The sequence below is a fragment of the Seriola dumerili genome, unplaced genomic scaffold (genome assembly GCF_002260705.1).
Source record: "Seriola dumerili isolate Sdu_G_001 unplaced genomic scaffold, Sdu_1.0 BDQW01000025.1, whole genome shotgun sequence".
NCBI classification, from domain to species: Eukaryota; Metazoa; Chordata; class Actinopteri; order Carangiformes; family Carangidae; genus Seriola; species Seriola dumerili.
This window is the reverse complement of record NW_019174280.1, coordinates 20,751,310-20,775,909: the sequence shown is the minus strand read 5'-3', so window position 1 is coordinate 20,775,909 and position 24,600 is coordinate 20,751,310. Positions and strand designations below refer to the sequence as shown.

The 24,600-nt window shown below is 40.2% G+C and overlaps 2 protein-coding genes across 4 annotated transcripts in view; both read right to left on the bottom strand.

The window, feature by feature from the left end:
• Positions 1-1,251: 1,251 nt before the first annotated feature.
• Positions 1,252-14,208, bottom strand: lbr (lamin B receptor). Of its 3 annotated transcripts, none has more exons than XM_022737877.1 (14): positions 14,083-14,208; positions 9,798-9,972; positions 9,150-9,365; positions 8,617-8,715; positions 8,302-8,473; positions 7,668-7,864; positions 6,744-6,798; positions 6,128-6,322; positions 5,882-5,985; positions 5,044-5,169; positions 4,732-4,900; positions 4,368-4,448; positions 3,774-3,896; positions 1,252-3,318 (listed from the first exon to the last, which is right to left on the bottom strand). In XM_022737877.1, exons 2-14 carry the CDS (start codon positions 9,966-9,968, stop codon positions 3,158-3,160), a joined length of 1,869 nt encoding a protein of 622 aa, XP_022593598.1. In that variant the 5' UTR covers positions 9,969-9,972; positions 14,083-14,208; the 3' UTR covers positions 1,252-3,157. The 3 variants fall into 3 exon arrangements, with proteins under 3 accessions (XP_022593598.1, XP_022593600.1, XP_022593599.1); XM_022737879.1 differs by lacking the exon at positions 14,083-14,208 and adding an exon at positions 13,425-13,447; XM_022737878.1 differs by lacking the exon at positions 14,083-14,208 and adding an exon at positions 12,288-12,366.
• Positions 14,209-22,467: 8,259 nt separating this feature from the next.
• enah (ENAH, actin regulator) overlaps positions 22,468-24,600 on the bottom strand; it is a 112,031-nt gene continuing 109,898 nt past the window's right edge. The window contains 2 exon segments of the mRNA XM_022770450.1: positions 22,468-22,702; positions 23,753-23,810. Of these exon segments, the coding sequence (XP_022626171.1) occupies positions 22,665-22,702; positions 23,753-23,810 (96 nt within the window). The 3' untranslated portion in view covers positions 22,468-22,664.

The window sequence follows — 24,600 nt, the reverse complement described above, 5'->3', positions numbered from 1 at the left end:
TGGTCTGTGATAATGACTTCAAACTTTTGCAACAGTTTCTTTCTTTTTTTTTAAACGATGGTGTTTGATTTTGACACATCTGGACCATCGGCTGACAGCTGGTGTGTGTATAGACGAATCTCTAATGAAGAGAGACGGATAAAAAGCTTTATGTAATGTCATGAGGTTGGCTTGCCATCAAGTGCAGCAATCTTCCACCCACCAAATCCAGATTAACTCTGCGTGTGTTTGTGCATGTGCATGTGCATGTACGTGTGTATTTGTGTGTGTGTGTGTGTGTGTGTGTGTGACAGGCGTAAATCTGTCAGTTGCAAAGAGAAACTGACAGACAGTTTATGATAATTATTAGTGCTGTGCGATTTACAGTGCAGAGGTCTTGACTTTAAGATGACAAACAGCACATTTCTGTCACAAAAAATATTACAGAACATATATTGATCACATTAGAAACGGCACGTTGTGTGGCTCTCATGATTTGATTATTTAAAATGCATGTTTTGTTTTTTTTCCCCTAAAATGGCAGATTTTCACCACCAGTATCATGACGCCACTACACGGTCTTATCAGGGTTTAGCCTTTGCTGCCCTCTATTGGTTTAATAGAAGAAGTGCAGATAGACAGTTTTTTTCCCCCATGACATCATTACTTCTTTTTTTTTTACACAATGATTTTGAAAATAAAACTCACAAGAGGTTTACTGTTCTTTGTTGTTCTTCTATTGCTTTTAATGTGTGTGCTTTTATTGCTTTGACACAACATCTAGTCTCTCTAATTGTCCTTTTTAACATTGAAATATTTTGTATGTCTTCCCTCTTTACCTTCTTGTCCTGCTTTTGTTTATGTTGCCTTCCATGCTTTTTTGTTAACCGCTCTTCTGCCGCTTCCGGGCGTCCCCTGGTAACCACGGCAACCGAACCAGAATGGCTGAGCTGCAGAAAAGGTTGTAAAAAGGGCCTAAATGTTGAGACTGGATCTATGTCCGCCGGTCTGACTGACATCCCGGTCTGGCCTTTGTACATCTAGTGTCCTCAGCTGGTTGGTGGCCGGAACAGGTGCCGCTCCAATGAGGCGAAGCGACCGCAGGAAATGGGAGCGTCTCGCAAAGCTGCAGCCAATCACAAAGCAGAGTCCACACATCCCACTTAGCATACAACAGGAAAAGTATAAAAGGAAAGTTTGCCCAAACACACAGTCACAGTCTCTAATGATAAATTCCTCCACATGTCAATAAATGTTCACAGGAAGCAGAAGAAGGAAATACTGTAAATCTTTATTTTATGCTGCAACATTTGTACAGATAAGCTTTTTTTTTTCCAGCCACTGCTGCTGATTTGATTAATCTTCACTGAACCCGATGGAGCTTAAAACTTCTCATTCACTGTTGTCATATATCAAAAATACATCCAACTTTTATTATTGCTCTCCACTCACAGACTCACAGCCAAACCCCCGGAGAGAAGGTCACCACCATAATATTAAAAGTATCCCCATCACCATAATGAGTCCTGGGTTCAACAGGATGGTGGCAACTGAAGTATTTTTTTTCTCCCTCTGGTCAGGAAATGAGAGTGGCAGACCATTATACATGTTTTTAATACATTTTGAAGAACTGCCCAGAAACATGGCAAATCTAGGTGTAAACATAACTACAGTGGTCAAAATGAGTAGTTAACTTAAAAAAAAAATTAAAATAAAGAGCAACATTAAATAGCTACTGAGAAACATCACTACTTTCACCTCTTTTTACTCAAATTAACATGATTAAAAAATATATATTTACAGAGTATTCGGTCAGCACAGCATAAAAAAATGCTACCTAAATATAGAAACTGTATTGCTATGTATGTACTCATCTACAGCTGCACAGGCAGAAAAATATTTTTTTTGGGCTCGCAAATGCACAGGTTATAAAAGCAAACACAGTCCACAGATCTGCATGTTGTCACAGTCTAAACTTCATTAAAACGGTGTGTTTCATATGAGCTGGGTAGTTAAAGCTTAAATAAGTAAAAATCAAATTCATGTGGCAGTGGCGGGAAATCAACAACCAGTTCATGATAGATAGAGAGAGAAAGAGAGAGTACGCTCCAGAAACTAGCAGGACGAGATACAGATGGTTTCATCAATGCGACAAAAATAAGACAAAAATAAAAGTAGTTGGGGGGGATTTCATTTTAAAAGCGTCACACATCTGTGGATGTGGATAACGGATGGTCACATTTTCGGTGAAATGATAAACAAGTCTAACTCATTTTCCTCTCTTCGGCAGTGACGTCACACCCACAATTACACACACTGCCTGAGACCAGAGGACGCGGAGGAGAGGAGAAGTGGACAGTGGGTGAACCTGAGGTAGCAAAGCCAAATCAAATACACTTTGGAACTGATAAAAAATAATAATAAAATAAAAATGCCTTCACGCATTAGTGCATTTTTCTTGAAACCTCTGAAAATAATTTTACACTCTCAAGTCAAAACTAGATATCTATAAAAACTATACAAAAAAATATTAAGACAAAACTTTTCTAATTCAACTTTCTTACAAAATTCTGGGTCCTGAGAAAGAACATGAGTCCTACTTTCCAGCGTACTGAAAATAAAAATTAAAAAAAGAAACGTAGCATCCTTCACAACATGCACAAGCTGGAAATTATAGTAGGAAGGTGTACTTACAATTATTCATTATGGCCAAAATGATATTGTAATTCTGAATATGGGAGCAAAGAATAAAACTTAGCAGAAAGTATGCAAGGGGTGCATTATTCTTTAAGTATCAAAACAAATGTGTATGTACAATAATATACATCTTAACAAGACATTCCTAGCGGAGGCGTTTATTTTGTTTTCCCCATTTTTTAAGATTTAAGAGCTTTTTTATTTATTTATTTCTTATAAAGGTATTGTTTGTGTAAAAATTCTTGAAACAGTCCATAATTACAATGAGAGTCTTTTTCTTCCATCTAAAACTTGTAGCTTCTTCAGTCCAGAAATCCAGACCGTTTTAAAGATTCTTGGTTTAAACAATAAAAAAGTCAATTCAGTCAATCCGTACGCATTTGCTTTTTTTGTTTTGTTTTTTTTGCGAGCCTTCACAGCCATGATACTGGGTGAAAAAAATAAAAAAAGGCCTCAGCTCGAGCGTCCAGCGTCAGGTTCCTCAGTAGACACGGGGAATGATCCGGTAGCGAACAGTCCGGCAGTACTCGTCCCACGCCGACCCGTACTTCCTCCTGCACTCGCTCATGTCGCGCGAGTCTCGGTGCACGAGCAGAATGATGAAGTAGATCATGTAGTACCACGGCAGCAGGTGGCTGAAGCCTGCACATGGTAAAAGGACAGAAGAAAAACGATTAACTTGTCTGTAAGTTCATTTGAAAACAATGTAATTTGCTTTAATTCGTCAGCATTCACAGCATTTTTATTCAGTTTAATAGACTATCACTGCAAAACCCCCAGAAATAAGAGAAAGTCCCACACACCTTTTTCCCCATGTTTTTCTAGTATGTTTCACTTTATTGCAATGTTGACCTTTTAATTGGAGTTAATTAACTGGAGTCTAGCTTCGCAGGAATATTGTCTTTTTCAGAATAAGGGCAAAACCAATAATATTTTGTGCAAGTAAACGTAGTGAATTATTTGCACAATAACCACATTTGCAGTTAAAATCTATATAACATTTTTTTTCTTATAGATGTCTGGACTCTAAACTTCATTACCAAACAGTCAGGACTTCACTGGTTTCTAATATGGCAAATGCTAAAAGTGCAACTCACCACAGGGTAGGGACCAGGCCAGAGCCATGATGAGGTCTCCCAGGTAGTTAGGGTGGCGGACCACACCCCACCAGCCAGAGACCAGGAGACTCTTCCCTGTAGCTGTGGGGATCGTCTTCAGGTCTGGAGAGACAGACAGACAGACAGAGGTTAGAGTGACAAGAGGGACAAAGAAACAGGAAAGCTTTAAACAAGGTTTTGGCATAGAAAGTATAACTACTTGTCCTGTTTATCAAACATGATAGAACATTATATTTTGGTTTATTTTCAGCATGTTAGAAAGACGTTGTAGTTATTGTGAGTAATAGAACCTGTAAAGGCAAAACCTAATTATCAGAACCTCATTCAATTTTAGCTGTTTCACACACAGACTTCAAAATTTGGTGTTACTTTAACAACATACTGCAGCTGGTTTCCACGGCTGTTGACAACTCAGTCACAGACATAACTCATGGAAATAACTAGAGCTCAACCACCACTAACTAATGACTCTTCCACCTTTGGAGGGAAACAAAGAAATGCAGAGGGGGAAAAAAATATCATCTCATCACAGAACCAAGACATAGTTAGCTCTATGGCTGCAGGAGAACTTACAAGAGAGATTTGGGTCTGATGGGTTTCTCCTGAACGCGTTCTTCTCAGAGTTGGATTTCCTGAAGATGTAGAAGCCGACAACTGAGAGACAGAGACCAAGAGAAGACGTTAGAAACAAATATATCACCCATCCATACTTTTGAAACAAATACAATGTGGGGCCTTACCACAGAAATATTTACTCTACCCATTTGTTAATGATCACAATTATCTAAAACGTTCTTTAGCTTAAATTCCTGTGACATTACTAAATCAGTGTCTGTGCAGAACTTTACGATAAAGCAACAAGAATGACCGGTAAATGCAGCTATGTGAACTCAATAATCCAGATCTTGAATTCAGCTGATCGGTAAATCCTACTCACATTTGAGTATGAGGATGGCTGTAACGGCTGGGAGGCTCAGGGGGTTGGGGTGGATGACCAAGTAATAAGCCTGCATGGTGTAAGTAAAGGGAACCCACACCAGATCACCGAAAGCCAACATGAAGCCGAAGCCGTCGTGCATCAAGTCCATGGTGGTCAGGATGGCCTCCTGAGGAGACAAGCACACATTCACTCATTATTTGTTTTATGAAGCAAGGAGGTTTTACAAGTTGTTTACCTGACCACGCAGGTAATCATTTCATTCATCAATGCGTTTTATGTAATTCACTCTGAGGAAACGTGCTCTGTTACCTCGTTCCAGAGGCCGTCCATCACGTAGAGCAGCTGGAAGAGGTTCACGAGGATCATGCTGTTTGATGGAGCGTCCAGATCGTGCTTCTTCATCTCAGCCAGCGCCATCGCAAAGTTGATCAAACACTGAACAATCAGAGAGGATAAAATCCATCATCAGTATGAATTGTGATCATGCAGAATGGTGAATATCAATTCATGGAGATACAGGTGTGTGCAAAGGTTTGTTTTGTTTTGCTGATTTTTGAAGTGAAAAGTAAACACAACCCCTGCAGATAAACAGACGTAAACCTTTCTTCAAATGTTCATGTTAAAGTTTAATGTGATCAATGAGTTAATGTCACATGCCTGGGGTTAAACCTGCAGTGCAATGTGTAGGTTTAAAATATCTTGTACAGGCAGGCTCACCCTCACTGTCGGCTGTGTGAGTGAAATATTTTGCTCTGTGCATCTGCTTTGTCGACAAGCCACAGACAGTCGGCAAGAGCACTTGTATTTGCAGCCATGCCTCTTGGTTTGACGCTTTCATGGTGAGTGGATCATCAGTACAACTCAGAAAATACGGCTGTGATTAAAACACTGTCATTTTTAAAGGATACGTAATAATGAAATGCGGCATAGTACCATTTTTAACGGCAGTGTGTTGCGATATCTTCAGTATCGAATGCAGCATGAATCAAGACACAATAACTGCAAGTCAGTTTGACCAACAGTCATGATATCTGGCTTTAACAACAGAGAGAGGCGTGTTCTGCCCATAATATTAATAATAATAACAATATTATCTTCTTCCTTAAGGTGCTTACTAAATGTATTTTTTTAAATAAGTTTCTCTCACCCAGCCTATCAGTCCAGGGCGCATCTCACAGAAGAATTTCAGGTCAAAGTCTTTTATGCGAGGATTCAGTTCACGTCCTTTGAAAAAGTCATAAACCACATTTCCTGAAGAGAAAGAGGGAGAAAAGAAATGAAGCAACTGTGCACATTTAACAACAGACTACAGTCACAATAAATGAAATAATAAAAGAGACAGAACAGAATGAAAGTGATCAGTCAGTCAGGGACTCAGGATGTTTCTGCTTACCAGAGTTTCCCCCCAGTGCCAGCTTCTCTGTGGGAGCGTAGCGAGAGCGGACATACAGGTAGATGCTCAGTAGGACGGAGATGAGGAAGGTGGCCACGGCTAGCTGCAGGAAGTGACTGTGGATGTAGGTGAGGTCAACACCCTGGTGCACCGCTACTGCCACTGCTACAGCACTCACCACGATGGCAAAGAAACCTGTCAGGAAGCAGAGCGCAGAGACAGACAGAAGAAATGTGACATGTGGAAGACAAAAAGATAATTGTTTATTTGGTATTTATTTTAAGTTTTCATGTCAGAGTACGCGGAGACATTACATTATGTAAATTTCAGTAACTGGTAAAAGGCAGGTGTTCTGTAACAATATTACACAGAGAGGTGTTTCTGTTATTTAGCCTACCCTCATTGATATAATGGGGTGAATAAAATTACAGAACCACTTATAAATATAACTCAATAGCAACACAAACTGCAGCCTTCAAAATGACCATACCGCTGAATCAACACCTCTCTGAAAATGTTTTTAAAACTGAGAATTATAATCTTCTTGAAGGTGCTTGAGGATATAACAAAGCAGTGTTGTATTGGTTTTAGCTAGGTTTGGTTCACATAGACTCACCATTGGTTCTGTACTTCAGCCTCTCCCCAGACCTCAGCAGCATGCCCTCGCTCAACTAGAGAAACAGAAGAAATGGGATTAATGGGATCACTGTGGATGGAGAAGTCATGGTTGGAATGAGGGTCACTCAGTCACAAGTTAAACACAAGCACGCTTAAACATATGGACCCACTGGTTAATGACATTTTTAGCTCACAGGAGCGACATCTCTAGAGGAGCCAATCAGAGGGACGGGGATCTTGGAAACATCAACAAGGGGAGAAATGTATTTTGTGATTACTATGTTCTCACTTTACCGCTGTAGGGACTTTTGAATGGGAGGAGACACTGAAGATTAAAGACAAAACATCAGCTTTTTTATCTATATTAGAAAAAACTAATACTTCAACTGAAAAACACAAAAATGTTTTATGTATATAAATATCAAGTAGAAGAAATGACCCTGGAGTGAAAGACCAAGATGTTGTTTTTTCCTGTGGAGTATCTCATTGACTGTGACTCCTGATCATTGATCCAATTTGTGCCTCATGCCAAAGTCATTAAACAGACAAAGTCATGTGCCAATTCACACGTGTCTGTCCTGTACACATAGTAGTGCAGAGTGAGTACAGAGGGCTAACCAGCTACCACCTTACTTAAGGCCGCTTCATGGTTTCCGCTTTCCCTCGGACTGAGGCTGACTGCACACACGGACATGTTCATAATAACTGGGTTATGCATGTGTGGACACGTAACGCACTACACACTGCACAGGGTCCATGTGGACCCTTGCGGACTGAGGCAGTTGATTAAATTTATGTCATGTGAACCCTCGCAGACATGGGGACACAGAAACCATGAATTGGCCTTTAGACAATCCCAGTAATACTGTACTGATGATGTTACACACTACTGTGTGTACAGTTCTCGGCTCCTCTCACTCACCTTTCCAACAGGCAGGATGTAGAGCACAGCCTGGAACACAATCCAGAGGATGACAAAGCCAAGGGCCTGGGTATCCCAGAAGTCTTCAAGAGGGGGCAGAGGAGGGGGAAAGTTGACCAGGCTGGGGTCCCCCTGACTGACTTGGAGCACCAGGAAGAGAACCCAGGCCGGCAGAAAGAGCAGCCAGAAGTAGGCTCCTGCAGGAAGGAAAAGACACATCAGGGATACTGATGTCCTCCGCTGGATCAGGTTTATTTTATCATAATATTTCTGCATTTCTAGTGTGGAAAGTTATGTACTGCACAAATTGTGAGGTTTTTGTGTCATCTAGACTGGCAGTGTTTCAGTCTTTGAGTAATTTGAAAAGCTGTGTCCAGTTTATGATAGCACAGTACTGTTCTGATGACACCATAGGTTCATGCTCATTTTACAGTCTGTCTAGTTCTATCAATGATTAAATGAAGAAATGAAAATACATAAATTAACTGGAATGTGACTAATTACATTTCTGTGTGCTTAACAGCAGTGTCCTTGTCCAAGGGTTTAATCCATCTGGCTGTAAATTAAATTAGGGAAGACTTTGCTTTGCTCCACAATAGCTGCATACAACATGGAACTGCATGCTGTAACCTACCTATCTTCCCTCCGAAGTCAAGTGGGGTGGAGAGGGCGGCAGCAGGAGCTGCAGCCTTCTTGGCCTCCTCCTCCAGCTGCTCTTGTTTGACTGCGACTTCTTTGGCAGCTCCGTCATCCTTCCTGCGACGTAGATTATAACGGCCCTGGTTCTTCTCAGGCTCTGCGTCCACCTTCGCAGAGAGATTTGGGCTTATTTAGGATTTTAGAATTTTTAAAAACATGATGTGCAACTTTTCAACAAAGTTCTATCAAATTCTCCTAAGTTTTCCACACAGATGAACAGTTTTTTTTAAAATTAAAAGATAAAACCCACCTCATTCACTTTGTTAGCCGTGTTATTCTCCTCTTTTTGTTTCTCCTCTTGCTTTTCATGTTTATTGTTGCTATTGTTCTCGGTTGCCTCTGTCTGTTGCTGCCCATGAAACAATGAAGGGGGGTTGATGGAGATGAAGAGACAAAAAGGGGAGGAAAAAAAACACAACGTGAGGACCACACACAGGGAACGTGACTGTGTTATGCTCAAAATCCCAAATCAGAGGCTGAAACTGACACATTCCTCATTCCCACAACAACAAGGTGCTGATGATTTAGGACATTTGACAATGTACAGGAATTTGCCAGAAAAACTGTGAACCTCCTTTAAATTAATTAACTTTTATTAGTTGTAAGTGACCAAGATTCATAACACAGAATCATTTGTTAGATCTCCTCTACAGTAAGCTGATATTCAATAACATTGAATACAATAGATAATGTAACTGATAATAATTTTATATTACAAAAAAACAAAACATAAAAACACCGGAAACATAATATTACAATGAAACAAAAATATATATCAATTACCAGGGGGCTGAGCCTGACTTCCAAATTATCCTTCAGCCTTGTTTCCCTATGAGAGGATGGCACGCTGTCTGTTATGGCTGCAGCAGCGACAGCCGCGGCTGTACGAGAGGACGAGCGGCGCGTTGTCCTTGCTGGGGAGCGTGACCGGCTACGACGACGGCCTGGTGATCGAGAACGAGAGCGAGACCTGGATCGGGTCTGGAAACCAGCAGCACTCTGAAGGACAACAGCAATTGAAACGTAAGAGGAGATTACAACCAAAGGCAACAGTTGATGATACTTTGTAAGTATATATACAAAAACAATATAGAAACGTTTACATATTGGGGTCAAGAAAGGTCATCCACAATGCTTTCAGCAGTAGAATGACATGTCTTCAATTCATTTGGGTATCAAGACATTTGTCACATTTGTAAATTATTAAATCAACAACTGAATTTGACTGATTTAAAAAGTATTACTAAAAAAATACCAACATAGGCCATAACGCTATAGATGTTAGATTATAATATTGCTTTCTGTGATAACAGAGAACTTTTGTTAAACCTAAAGAACTAATCCAAGCACATAAAAATGATTTAAACCAAGTGAGAAAGTGAAAAGAAAGTGAAGTTCTGGTTGTCAGCATCTCTGTGACTCTAGTTCTACCTTGATGTCTTGCTCCTTGAGCTCCAGCTCAGTACCGTCCTTGTAGATGACAGTGTAGAGCTGACTGGTGGTGTCAAAGCTCAGCACCTTGACCTCATAGTACAGGTTGCTGCCGGGCCAGCGGCCCATCACCTTGTCCCCTTTCTGGTACTTCACCACAGGCATTTTCATTGACCTGAGGGAGAGTGAAACATGAGTGATAAAGAGTGAGAGTAGAAGAAAGTATAAAGAGGACGGAAGAAAGAGAAAGTGAAAGAGAGAGCACAGGAGATAAAGGAGGGGAAAGGCATGAGAGTAGACAGACAGGAGACATGAGAGAAAAGAACAGGTAAAAACAGCTTCCCTAAACTAGTTTATTTTGAGCAAAATCACTGTACACTGGGTGTTTCATTTCAGTGCAAACCTAATATGCCTTTGGTAAGTACATTAAGGAGGATGATTTGAAACAATGACAGACACTGTCATTGCAGCCTGCCCTTTCTGTCTCTATAAAGTCCACTCAAGTACAGCGACAGCTCAAACTTCAACAATTTGCTTGAATGACAATAGCAGTGGCATCTCAAAATCTCAGACACAGGCTAAAGATCAGAGCAAGCCTGTACAAAGGATATTATTTTGAGCTAAAACAGGAAGGAAGGATAAGCAGATGAGAAAAACCAAACGCACATTATTATTACAACACACCACACAGCTACAGCCATAGTCCAGACCAAAAGCCCAGGAGGAGTTGTGGTGGAGGAGGAGTTTTGATGTTTATATTTAAGTTAACATCTTTCATTCTGATGTTTTCTTTAGCAAATCTACCCTCGCTTTAAGTGTTTACTGTACATATAGGGCTGAAGGGTATATGAGCTGTGCTGTTACATATTGTATATCGAATTCTGTAAGATTTTATTTATTGTCACTGTTCCTTTCAAACGGACTATCACGTGAAGCTTTATATATATATATATATAATGTGATTTGTTTTGCTCTTTAAGCTCTGAAGAAGTCACACTAATGCCAAAACACTTGAAATAGTATTCCCGTCCCATTGCAAGTGTTGATCATCTCCTTACAGTTTTACACAATTTAAAGCATTAATAATTATAATGATACCAATAATAATTCCCTTTATTTACACAGCACAATTCTTAACAAAGCTACAAAATGCTTCACAAAAGGATAAAACAATAAACCGAATATATAAAGTGAAATAAATTAACTAAAATTAATTAAGAATATCAAGCACCATTTTTGTTCTGTTTATCTTCAAGTTTTAAAATCGTGTCTGTGTTTATACACCTGATCAAACTGTTAAACATCTTCTTAGTTTATAACTTCAAAACCACCCAAACATTTTGAGAGGCTGGACAACCTACATCAGCTAACACTTTAGAACTGCAAAATCCTTGTACTACGCCCCAATGGACACAATGAGGTGGGCCAGGCAAGGTCAGCATTATGGAACATTAGTGACCAGGGAGCCTCAGTGTCTAGAAAACCACCACACTGCTGCAGAACTGCTGACAGGTCTGTCCCTGCTAGGTTTACCCAAAGCTGTCTGAAAGCGTTGGGCCATTCAAGTCACAGCCAACCAGGCAGGGGGTTTTACACCAGCTCCTGCACACATGAGACTATACTTCACTGGGGTTGTGGTTGTTAAGTTTGCCAACTCTCAGAGCCAGTTTGAGGTCAGCTATAAAAATAACAGCTGGCCAGTTTGACAACTGTACAGTCACAGACTTCTGTGGACCAATGTGAAATTCTGTAGAAAACACCACCAGAAAGCACCTTAATAACTTCCAACTGAGAATTAATAAAATTTCAAGTCAACCCACACACATTTTTGTGTTAAATACAGCTCATTCATAAAAATTAATTCAGATAAAAAGGAAACACATGCATGGTTCTGTTATTCTTAATCACTTTTCCATCTCATCTTACCATTGCCAGAATAAAAACACAAAGGATGCCTTACAACATGTTTGATTAGTAGTGTTTTAACAACAAAATTAGGTCACGAGAAGGATGGAAACACTGACTTAAACATACTCAGCACAAGCAAAGCAGATTTTAGCCCCATACCATATCGACAGCTTCCTGTCAGGAGCCGTGCTAATTCAAATTCCAGCTGTTAACATAGCATCATGCTTCAGTAAATGGCAGGTAGCACATAGAAACTCATTTGAGATCTTGATGACCATCTGACAGAAATTAAGTTAAAAGAATCCTTAAATCTGACAATGTGAGTTTATTGACAACTAAACCACTCTGCTGTACAATCCAATCTGATGTCTACATCAATTTCTTGTAAGCCCCTGTAAACACACTGATTTACAGCAGAAAGGTCCAACAGTCCACTGAGAAGTTGGCTCACCAGGTTTACTACAAACAAGCAGGGAGAGTCAAACATATGCAGTCGACCCCTAGTCCCCCAGTAACTGATATAATCCTGAAAAACACAAAAATCCAAAACATCTGAGGGGAAACCACCTCAGTAAGACACACCCAGAGTAGAGTAAGTCCCTGTGCTGCTCTCCTGGCTTGACTGCCGAATTCCATATGGGATGTGAAAGTCAGGGCTGAATCGTGATGAGAGTTTCCCATCAGATCTCAGGCTGAACTGATGACAGGATCCGGCTGTAACGTGGGTGGGGTTTTACACAGAAGTCAGGCACACATCCCCCCTTTGTACTGAAAACTTCTATTAAGCACCACCTGGTATGCAGCCCCTTTGGAATTTAACGTGTGAACCTCCCGCCAAAGAGGCGATAACCTGTTTTGTTAACATAGCAGCACTGTATTATTTAACTTTTATGGGGGGGGTAGTAGACCATCAGCATGCTTTCCTTTGGACCGCAAAAACGCCTCTAACTCACTGCAACAAAAACTTTACTCCTATATGAATGCACCACCAATTGTATGATATATGTATATTGTGACGTCGTGAGATTCATAGCCACTGGATTACATTAATCTGTACTTTAGTCCAGCTCAGTACTGTCCCTCACACAGTGGTTGAGAGACAGTCCCGCAAACTTCCATTGAAAACCGCCGGGAAATTGCTCTTTAATGAAGGTGGGGAACTTAACCCGACGTACATTTTGGAAACCAACGAGTTAGTCCCCAGGCTTAAATTCTTTTCTCTTGCAAACCAGAAAAATGTTGTTAGAAAACACTTCAGATAAAGCACATAGCTCATCTTTGTGTCGCTTGGCACACAGTTTTCTAGTGCTGTGTCTTCTTCGTCTGACAGTGGTGCTCTCAGCCGTCGTGGACCCATTACTGATCCTTGAGGCCGGAGGCCCGCTGATACTTGACGGTTGGCGAGAGCCGCTGTAGTAGTGGGTGTTTTTACCCCAACGGCCACTAGGGGCAACAATGACCCCACTCCACACTCGAAAACAAACGTCGACAAGTGACTCAAAGATGAGTTTAATGCTAGTTATAGTTATAGTTTTCCAAATAGCTATACCGGACAAAGGGTTTAAAAAGAGTACTAACTAGTTTTACATTATAATTCATACTGGTTAACTCCCATGCCCCCGTTGGAGTGTAGTGCCTTCTAACGTCTATGACAGTACACAGCCGCTTCCCGGAGCTTTAACGTTTCACTTTTAGGTCCATAAAGTTTCGATATCTTACTGCTTGACACGCGAATGTGAGTGTGGTCTGTCTCTGAGAACAGTCGTAGCATATCCTTTGTGCCACAAGTGAATTATAATGCGTAAGAGCTGTGTCTTTAACGAACTGCGGCTAACGTTAGCGTTGTTAACTCAAAGGAGGGAAAACGTCATGCATTCAAACGGTGTTGGGAAAGAAACCAAACGCATCCGCCAACGAATCAACCCATGAGCGCAAGTTTTGACACAGCTAAATTTAGTGACGGTATCCCCCAACAAAAATAATTTAAAATTAATGGTGCTCAGAAAAGTGAAAAGCCGACTGGGCTAATCTTAGCGTTACAGTCTATTAAAGATGGACTTGATTAACTAAGAATGCACCTTCGAATTTCAGACCATTTAATCGTTGCGTACCGTTAAAACGTGTAACACGTCCAACCGCATAGTTAACATCGCAGTGAAAGTCCCTACCAAGTATTTTTAAATAAAACCATGAGACATTAAGGGGAAAAGTTACCAGCATACACAAGTTAAGATTCCAGGAACTAGTCGGAGCCTACAGCACCGTTATACAGCAGCTTGAGTTAGCTTCGGCTAAGCACCAGTTTCCTAACAAAGAGAAACATAAAGCGATTTGCTATCTTGCATCATAATTACCGGCGTTGGACAGATGCACTTACCTGAGTATGACGCGAATAATCCAAGTGAGTAAAAGTGATGATATATTATCCAAACTACGAGGAATTAATCTAAAATTTTCTTAATATTTTAAATCGGACTCTGCTAACGTTTGACGTAAAGCTCGTTCTCCCTCCCTCTCTGAGCAAAATCCACCAGTGACGAGGAAGGCGCGAAGGCTGCTGATTGGCTAGCTCAGCGTTCATTTCAAACTGTTCTACAATTTCATTGGTTAACGGTGGATTTGAGCTCGATTGGGATTGGTTTGAAAGGAGTCACGACTACTTTGTTTACCGGTGTCAAATTACCGTCAGACAAAATGGTAGGAGCGTAGGGTAGAGGGGGAAAAAACTTATAAATAGAGATAGATAGATACTTTATTAATACCGAGGGAAATGCAGGCATCAAGTAGCTTACAAGACATATATAAAACCCACTATCCACCAAATATAACAATCAAACAAAATCACAAAAAATAAAGAATAGAATAAAAATAGGCATAAATAATTAAATAGAAAAAAATCAGCTGCACAGCAGTAAGTAATACCAGTCATGGAGGTGGTGTAAATTATAAATGTAAGGTAATGTGCAGCTGTCTCTGTGAAAGCAATGGACAGAACAGTGTAGATATAGAACAGTGCAAATGTCTGTTGTGCCCATGGCTCAGTAGGTGAGTACTTGTTAACCAGTCAGTTAGTTTCAGTCCCATAATAATAAAATAATTGATGTTGAAATGAATATAATAAGAAAATAGTCAAATACAAATCCACTTAAATGTATTATCAAAATACCAAGATTCCATTTTACTTATACTTATATATAATGTAGCCTGGTATAACATTGACTACAAAAACAAGAATGCTGCTGAAATTGAATCAAAATTTGCCCAGTTTAGTTTTTTTACATTCATTCTTACATTTTATGCTCAAGGCAAAATGTTTCTTTTTATGTACTAAAAACTGAAGGAGGAAAGTGTACGTTTTACCCAGATAGCAAAATGAAACTTCTGACCCGACATATACCTGGATCCTCTGCCCAAGTCTGGCCCGTATACTTCCACATCTTGGCATATTCCTGTTGTTATTTTCCTGTATTTGCTGAGAGCCAGAAGATTTTTCTCTGTGAGTGCACCCGAATTGGCCCAGGCGTGGAAGTAACATCTGACATATGGGTCACATTCAGGCAGGGGAACCGGGTGTATGCTGGGCCAGAAGAAAACAAGCATGTGGCCCAAGTATGAGCTGGATATATTTTTGCTATTTGGGTATATATTTCTGTGGGCAGGCTGTCATCATAATGGTACAGGACTGTACTACTCATAGAAGCTCTGAGAACAGCTGCATTCCCATTAATAACTTGGTGGTGTCAGTATCGTCATAGGCTGTACTTGTGATCCACATGGATGTGATGCATAATATACCATAGCGCATTCATGGAAACATTTGCTAAATCTTTAATGACACTTGGAACTGTTTGCATCATAAACATCTGACCTAACCATGTATGATAAAGTAAAACTTTAAATGTGGAAATCATTTCATCCTCAAAATAGTGACAGAATTGAGTCAGTATATCCAATATGTCACCAATACCACAAAAATAAGTGATTAGCAGACTATGCAGGACTAAATACATCACATATTGTCAAGGTGATGATGAATTTTAATTGGGGGGTCCCTCCAAAGTGTTTCTGACCCTCTGAAAAAAAAAAAGTCCAGTTTTTTCATCTCAGCATTTATTCTTATTATCTTTAAATCATTCACTTGGTTTGTTAGTGTTATAGCAAAGTGCATCAACAGTGTTTGTATCAAACTACCTTCAGCATATGAAGTCACTCAGACATGAAGTTTGCATGGAGTCAATAACAGCTGCGTGCCTTGTCTTATTTGCATAAGCAAACACGTCTCGGAGACCCGACTGTTGTGACACATTATTCACAACTGTCAGTTATAGCCAAAGCTCCTTGACACAATAAGAGGAAGAAAAGTGATTTTGAAAATTCAAACTCTCCAATCCAATTACAGCATCACTACCCGCTCTCAGCTCAGGTTGTTTTCCTGTTGTAGTGCAGCTTTTGCCACAGTGCAACCTCTCTTTGGCTGCAAGTCGAACAAAACCTCAAATGAACTGCATATGCACTGCCAGACCTCTTTATTCTCCACCCACAGGAAGTGTTGGTGCAGACCTACTGTGTTGTAAAGTGAAGCTGCACAGAAGTGCTATTTTTTTTTTTTTTTTCTACAAACAATTAAGGGTTGGGAGTTTCCTTTAATTTTAAACGCAGGTTTTTTTTCCGCCCTGCAAACCAGAAATTTTTGAAGTTTGTGCCAGTGAGATTATTATGAAGCTCTTAAGTAATAAGATAAAGTCAGATATTATGTTGTATTTAGAGAATCTGCTTTTTGGTTGATAAGAATTTAATGCAAGAAAAAGAGAAAAAAAAACATAATTTAATCTTTTTTTCTTTTTGCAAAATACCATATCCACAAATCTATACTATCAAAAGTACAGTCAATATAGTGACATATTTTAATCTTTCTAAACAAAAAATACTTGCACTGTACACAAGAATAGAGAAATGTAGAGTATACTCTATATGTTTCTCTATTCTTTTCCACAGCGCTCCCTGTTGCTCAACCCTGTTTCTCTCAATGTCACACATCACCAGACCCGGTGAGTAACGTAAAGTTTTCTGAACAGACAAAAACAAATAAGGCGAGCTGCATTTGATAAACAGCTGAGATAGATCTGGAAGCTGGAAACCAAGCATAGCCCTTAAAAAAATTATTGTGCAAGGGTGGGGGAATAAAAAAGATAAAACCCTGATATTGGACGATCCAAAAAATAAAATAAAATAAAAATAAATATTAAACAGCTGTGAAGTGTCCGATTCCTGTGGATCAGTATAAAATCCTCTGAGAATATTCCTTGTTGCTGAGCATACTGAACCACAACTTGCAGTATTGCATTTTCAAATCTTGGTCTCACCCTGCAGCAGCAGCTCGGCTCAGCTCGCCGACACCAGAGAAGGTAAACACATCAAGCTAAAAGGGAAAAAAAAGGTTTCAGGCATACATTTTCAGTTAGTCTTTCTCTTCCTGTTCTCCTCCGCTGAGTGTTAGCACGAGGCGCAGTCAGACCTGATGTCACAGTTAATGGGGCTGTGACTCTGGCTGACCTGGTGTAACGACAGATGAGGACGTACCAGGGAGGGAACAAGGGCAGCAAGTCATTATTAACTTAAAGGTCCCATATATATGTATAAAGGTACATTTCCATATGTTCTTTGATTTTAAAGCAGGTCTAGGTTCTACATTAATACTGTGAAAGTATCAAAGCGCTCAGTCCACAGAGAAATGCACACAGCAAGAAAGAAAGAAACTGAGCCTGAAAACGAGCCATCATGACTTCTGTAACTTGATATCTGTTATATTTTTATTCACTCAGAAACTTACAGACCTGTTTCTACTAGAGCTGAGAGAGGAGATGTAAAACTACACTGAGATGGTTTTTAGGTTCTGAAACCCACATATACAGTATATCACAGGAAAAGTGTATAATATGGGACCTTTAATGTGACACTATATAACTTTTGAAAGAAGAAATCACTTAAACTTCCTCTTGCAAAAAAAGGTTTAATTCAAAACAAATAAAACACAACCTTTGCTTAATTCAACACACGTTTTTCTTACTACAGCCTTCCTTGGTCTGGTATGACCAGTAGCTAATTGATAACTAGCAGCTAATCAAAGGTGAAAACGGTCGTCATCATTTAAAAAAGAAACAACTTCTAGTCTTATATTGCAATTTTTATTTAATTTGCTCAAACAAAACAATATGTTAGCATGTAAGAAAGACTAATTAACGTGAGAACAGTATGGTACAATGCAGATGATAAAAGAACACGTCTGGAAACCCATCCAATGAAACTTGCTTCAGCCACAATTCATTCCTGCAAATATTCCCGCAAAAATTCACAAATTCTTTTTCAGTTCCTTCAGCAGAAAAACGGGGTTTACGGACAAAGATAAATGTTTCCATCAGCAATCTGACATTAACATGGAGCAGACAAGAAGAGTTTTTTTGTTTTTGTTTTTTTTCTGAGAGATTTCCAAGTGTGGAAAGAAAGATTAGCTGCTGAAACGCAAGCGGTCTCTTTGACGTTTAAATGGCAATGAGGGAACACAGAACACTGCAGCCGGGACTCATCTGGACTTCCAAACAGGGATTTTTGGAGGTTTAGAAAAATCATCATCTGAGCGCAAAGATCATCTTTGAACCCTTATAAGCCTCATCTCTTAAAAGGTTTGATTGTACTTCTGAGCTGTAAGAAAAGCAACCTCGCAACTGTATAGAAAGAAACCACGTGTATGTAAAAAAAAAAAAAAACAAACAAACAAACAAAGAAGATCTTGGTGCAAAGGTGTTTTCCTGGTGGGGAACAGTACCAAGGTCATTGAACTCTCCTTTCAAAATAAAATGACCATGATGAAAAAAAACAAAAAAAAAAAACAAAAAAAAAACAGAAAGACAAACAAAATAACAACTGCATGTGATCATAATTACAGTCCCTAGATATTATTACTAGTCATCTTTATATCTTTGACATATAAATGCAACTTCAGAACAAGGCACAGACTACATAGCTTCACAAAGGAAAACTTCTCTCCATCCAAACATTTCACCCGCCATCGCGTCCGGAGGACTGAATATAGAGATGGACATCTTTCTGTTTTTTTTTTTTTGTTTTTTTTTTTTTGTTTTGTTTTTTTTAGATCTCTTTGACAACAATGATACAAAAATAAGAAAAGGCGACTTCGTTGAGAGTGATCATGTTTTAGCAGGAGACTGCCGGCTTGAATCCTTTGGTGAGATAGCCCCCACTATTGGCGACAGAGGCTTTTAAGCAACTGTTGTCAGAGGATGTTGGTTTTGCTCTGTGGGTTATTTTTTTTTTTTTGTTGTTTTTTTGTTTTTCATCTTAAAGTGCAATCGATGCTGTGTAAACACTCAGGACAGGGAGCCTTCTTGGCTTGCGTGTTTCCATTTAAAAAGGTTGGATGAGGAGATGACACAACTTTATCAACAGAGAGTTAGAGCATGACGTAGACCAGTTGGAACAGACGCCGTGGCATCTGTATGTCCTTTTTTTTTATTTTAACCACAGTATTTATTTAACAAATTCGACCCAAACTCAAGCAAATGACAGAAACTGAGGGGGGAAATTATTTTCTCAGTGTTTGATTTTTAAAAAATCTTTTGTAATAAAGCTATAACATCCAAGCCCTTGAACAGCTGTGTTGTATGACAGCCCCTGATTAACAAAACCTTGTTTTTGGTAGGATACCAGGTTTAAAAGCTATGCATGATGATAACGCATTAGCCACTTCTCTAGGGGTAATTCAAAGGGGCACTCTACAGATTTTACACATCAAAAATCAGTCTACATGTGAAGTGCTACTCAGCCCTTGGAGACCAGCTGAATAATGTTTTCTGTGAAAAATAACCCTCGTTATGTTCAGACCTGGTATCAACATCTGTCTCAGGTGACCCAATCACAGGTTCAGGTGTGAACGCACCCAAGATGCATTGAGACCACATTTGGAGGTGGTCTGGGCCACATTCTTTTAACAGTGTGAACGCAAATCTGTCCTGGGCCTCACTGAAGGACCGCCTACTCAACTGACGTCCTCCGCCACAGTCTAATAAGTCTCAACAGTTTCATACTGAACTGAATATATTTCAAATGGGTAAAACCGTAGTTTATTGTAGAGCTGTGTGCAGAGCAACGAGTCACTCAACCGCTCCTTTCCCCGCTCTCTCTCTCTCTCTCTCTCTCTCTCTCTCTGATTGGCTAAAAACAACAACGTATATACGTGTTTATTTGCATATAGAGCGGGGGAAGTGAGATCCGATCAGATGTTAAAGCCAGGTGTGAACAGGACCTTATAATGATGTCATACAGGTTATCTGAAAGTGGTGGTATGGAACTTGAGAGACGTGGATGATGACCAGGCAAGTCAGAGAGTCTCATGAAAAGATGCTATCAAGTTGCATAATGGGAACTGAAGGACCAAGCATCGTCAGAGAATCCTGGCCTTCGATGTTGACATTTTGACCATTATTTTGAAATACTGGCCTATTGCAAGCCTCCCAAACCTTATGGAAGCTAAATCTGAAATCACTGCAGTGCCCCCTTTAAGGTACAAATATTCTTACTGTTGCAAAGGGGCCAGAGTGGTGACATTAAGGATGAACTACAGTCATAGTGCTTACACTGTATTGCCTTGTAAGTTCTCAGTTTGATGCTTGTAACCATCAAGATACCAAGAATGCTAAGTTACTTATTAAAACTTTTTTTCTAGGATATCCTATCACCTCAGAATCCTCTGGAGGGTCAAAGGGTCGTTATTAAGCCCCATGTTTTTCCTGCAGACTCCAACGTAAAGTGGCTGTTGAAGAGTCATGAGGTTTGATTGTATTAAGGAGGCCGTCCCGCCTCAGGACCTCATGTGGAAACAAAGAACAGCACTGAGACCAACATGAACGTTTGCCCTTGACAACGCAATCTCAGAGCAACAGCTACAGTTTATGGACACCAGTCTCAGCTCCCAACATATCCCTCTCAGGTTGATTGTACTCAACAAAACTCAGCGCTCAACTGAAAGAAATGTTGAAATAAAAAGTGTTTTAAAATAAAAGTTACACTTCCCTTCTATATGTGTGTGTGTTTCAGGGAAAATACAGCTTCTCATTTTAAGGATTTGACAGAGGCAGGAGAAAAAGGCAAAGACGAAAAAGATGAAACAAACACGTCATCAGTAAGCACTGGTGAAAAGAGTGAATGGCACATTCATGTCCTCATTTGGACACCATCTCTTACACATTTGGGTTGACCTGTGCACCTTTAAAAAAAAAAAAAGTTTTACTCTTATAAACGCTGTAAAATAAAAATAAACCATAAAAAAATTCAACTCCAATGTGGCTAAAGATACAGTCTCCTTGGATTTCATAGGAAAAAAAAAAAAAAGGAGAGTGTTGTGTTGTGATTGTTACAGTGTTGTTCTGATATTCTTTCATGTCAGCCTTCAGTTTCACAGAAAATCTGCAACACAGTTGACAAGAGGTGGCAAAGTGTCAAACACAGTAAAAAAAACCGGCCCCTACGAGAGCTCAGGAGGGCCAAAAAGGACGAGACGCACACACACACACACACACACACACTGAAATATGTTTGGTGGCGTTGGGACTCGGGCAGGTGGGCCTTAAAATAGATGCTACACTTATTGCTTGTAATAAAACTTGTGAGAGTTAATACAATTTTTCGTGGCAGACTTGTTGTGACCTTCACCTTGTAAAGAAAACGACCGCACGTGCACCAAAACGGAGTAACCAAAATGTGACGGACATGACGGAGACTGACGAAGAAAGGCGGGAGGGAAGTAGAGAGTCTTCAAATTGGGGGAAAAAAAAAGGTACAAGGAAGGAAGTCAGTTCTATCTACACGTCTGGCCATGGTCAACTAGCATGACGGTAAAATGTCTCCACACTCCAGGAAGGGAAACGACGACGACGACGACGTCTGGTTATGGTTCCACAGATGAAGAGACGACAGACAGAGGAGAGCTTCCTGTTTAAAAGACTGGATTATTGAGCTACTTGATATGGCCATAGATCTACACTGAAACAGACATGGTGGATAGATACGCGTTTTTTTTTTTTTTTGTGTGTGTGGTTTTTTTTTTTCCTAAATAACTTTTTCTCTCTTTTGTACATGTTCAGGGTTAAAATAGTTTGGTTTTTTTTTCGTTTTTTTTTTTTTAAGGAAGACGAGCTTTACAGTGTCCTGCAGTGGTGGACTTCACCAGAGACTGTCAGTCCCCCATACATACTCACGCACACACGCGCACGCACACACACACACACGCACGCACGCTACCCCTATGGCATTATGGGAAAAAAAACGTTTTTATTTTTCCATCCCCACCTTCTTCCTTCTCGCCCACTTACTGATCGTACATCCCCAACAGTTGTGATTCTTAGCGTCACCGTCGCTGCTCACTGATGGTTAATACAGTATCATCCAAGAGTTCACGATTATTTTTGTGTTGTGTGTGTGTGTTTTTTTTTTTTTTTTTTCTTGCTATCATTGGACAAAGAGACAGAAATCATCTTTGCATAAAGACTTTCACTTCTCTTTCAGACCATGCACTGCCCCCTCCCCCTCCTCCTCCCCCCTTCATGATGAGATGCCCCCCAGTTGGAGGGGGAGGGGAGGTGGGGGATCTGCGGGGACTGGAGGCTTGCATCACCACTACCCCTGTCCATTGTTGTTTAGTCCATTGCTTCTTCCCACCCCACCCCCATCCCCCCAAAAAAGTCCTCTCTCAGTATTAATGTGATTATTGTCATCATCATCATCATCATTATCATCATCATCATCATCATCACCACCATCATCATCATCATCACCGTCTCCACCGTCGTGTTGCTGCTGTCGTTTTTGTCATGTCTTAAATTGACCGTCGGGTTCGTCTGTCGGGTCACGTGGATGTAGGTGTTCTGAACGGCAAGTCCGGATCCTCTATGCCGTGCTGGACTTGCCCAGCTCCTCCCGGATTGCTGAGGACACGGAGTGAAAGACGGAGTTATTTTTAACCAAAGCTGTGTATCACCCATTTTTACTTAAAGGGGTTATTTTCAAGTTTTCTCTGCCGGCAAAAGTAGTTTCTTGGCGGAGGCAGGTGCTGGTGATTGTCGCTTGACAACAGCTTTGTTTACAAGACAAGAGGTTATAATACAGGGCAGATTTGGAGGCTACAGTGAGTCGCTATTGGAAAGTGATGAGATGGGCCGGGGCTAGCTCGTTAGCATGCTAACTTGAGAGCGCTTGAGTAGAAGAAAAGACGTAATAGAGACAAGAGTTAACATTGGTGTTGCTTTCCACCTCTGGAGACAGCTGTTGATGGGTAAAGTAATGAAGTTTGATGCTGAACTCGCAACGTTTCTTCTAGACTAGTAAATAAACAGCTGTTAATGCTAACAATAGCTATGTAGCAATAGCAAAACGTACAACATTTAAAAGGGTCAGCTCACTCATGTGACAACCTATCTTGCCAGTTTTAGTTTTATTTTTTCCACATTTTGAGAAATCTATCCTCCCCAACTTAAATGCAGTGGAGATGAATGAAATTTAATTTGTACAAGAATTAAAAAAAGACATTTAAAAAAGTTTTAACATCACACAAACAATGTAAACTTTTGACAGTGAGGTTTGTGGCTTATCCAAAAATAACCAGGACATTGTTTCTGGCAGAAGATGTCACTGTTAAATATACCTGAGCTCTAGCGACAGGCAGTGTGTCTGCAGCAGCCTGCAAAACTGAAAATCCTGCCACTGCTGCAGCAACACCAGTGCTGCTGATGCCAAATAATCTTTCTGCATGTGAAAAACCACATTCTGTGCAGCTGTTAAAGTTATGAGTCATTATAGCTCTGGTGCTAACTTAACTGCTTGATGTTTCTGAGAAGAGAGCGTGTTGGTTATTTCACTTCCTGTCATCAGACACTGTTTCAGGGTTAAATATACTAAACCTGAAAATACGGGTTATCTAAACAGTGCCTAATGGATGTGTAAATTGACTGCAGGATGTATGTGTGAATAGAAATTACCATCAATGAGCTCTTCTTTTAGCTTCGACAACTCCTTCCTCATCTCATCCAGGATGTCCTAAAAAGAAACAGAAAAAAAAAATGAAACAACACAGTGTCATTAGATCAAACCAGACCAGACTCATCTCCACCTTCAGCTCAGATGATAACTGACAGCGGTGTTTGGATTTGGCGAAGTGGAGCTGCTGCCAACTGGCAAACGGAGGTTCTTTGTCTACTTTAGAAAAGAAGCTAATCCTGTTGAGATTAGGTCTAAAGACTGACTTAGTGATGGACAGATGTAAACAAACTGACAGAGACAGCATGAGGCTACATTAGCATTATGAGCCTCAAGTCTGAGCTATGATCTCCTGCTTTCATAAACACAGCGACTGAGAGGGACGATAACGACAGCGAGCTTAGCGGTGGCTTTGGAGGGTGTCATCTGTCTCACAGTCCCGCTGCTGTGACCAGTTGTGGTGACAGATAGGCAGCACTGCGACAGACTCCGCACTTATCTAACAGGCTCATTACAGAGGTCAGAGGGAGAAGCACTACTGTGCACACCCACACTTCTTACTACTAAGAGGGCTGCATTAGTAATGGAAGAAAGACTGACCAATGGAAATCCCTCTGTCCGTGGAGGCTTTGCTTGAGATCTTTTATTTTGGTATCATATATAAATATGATTCACAATCTTGAAGCAGAATTACATATAATTTAGACATTTATTCGCCATTTCCACGTTTTTGTGCAACATATTAGAATATTTCAGCCAAATTTACTGATAAAACGAGGATAATCTGTGGATGTCATTGGATGTAATGGCCTCCGTGCTGAGTAACAGTGAAAAACACAAAGTTTCTGAC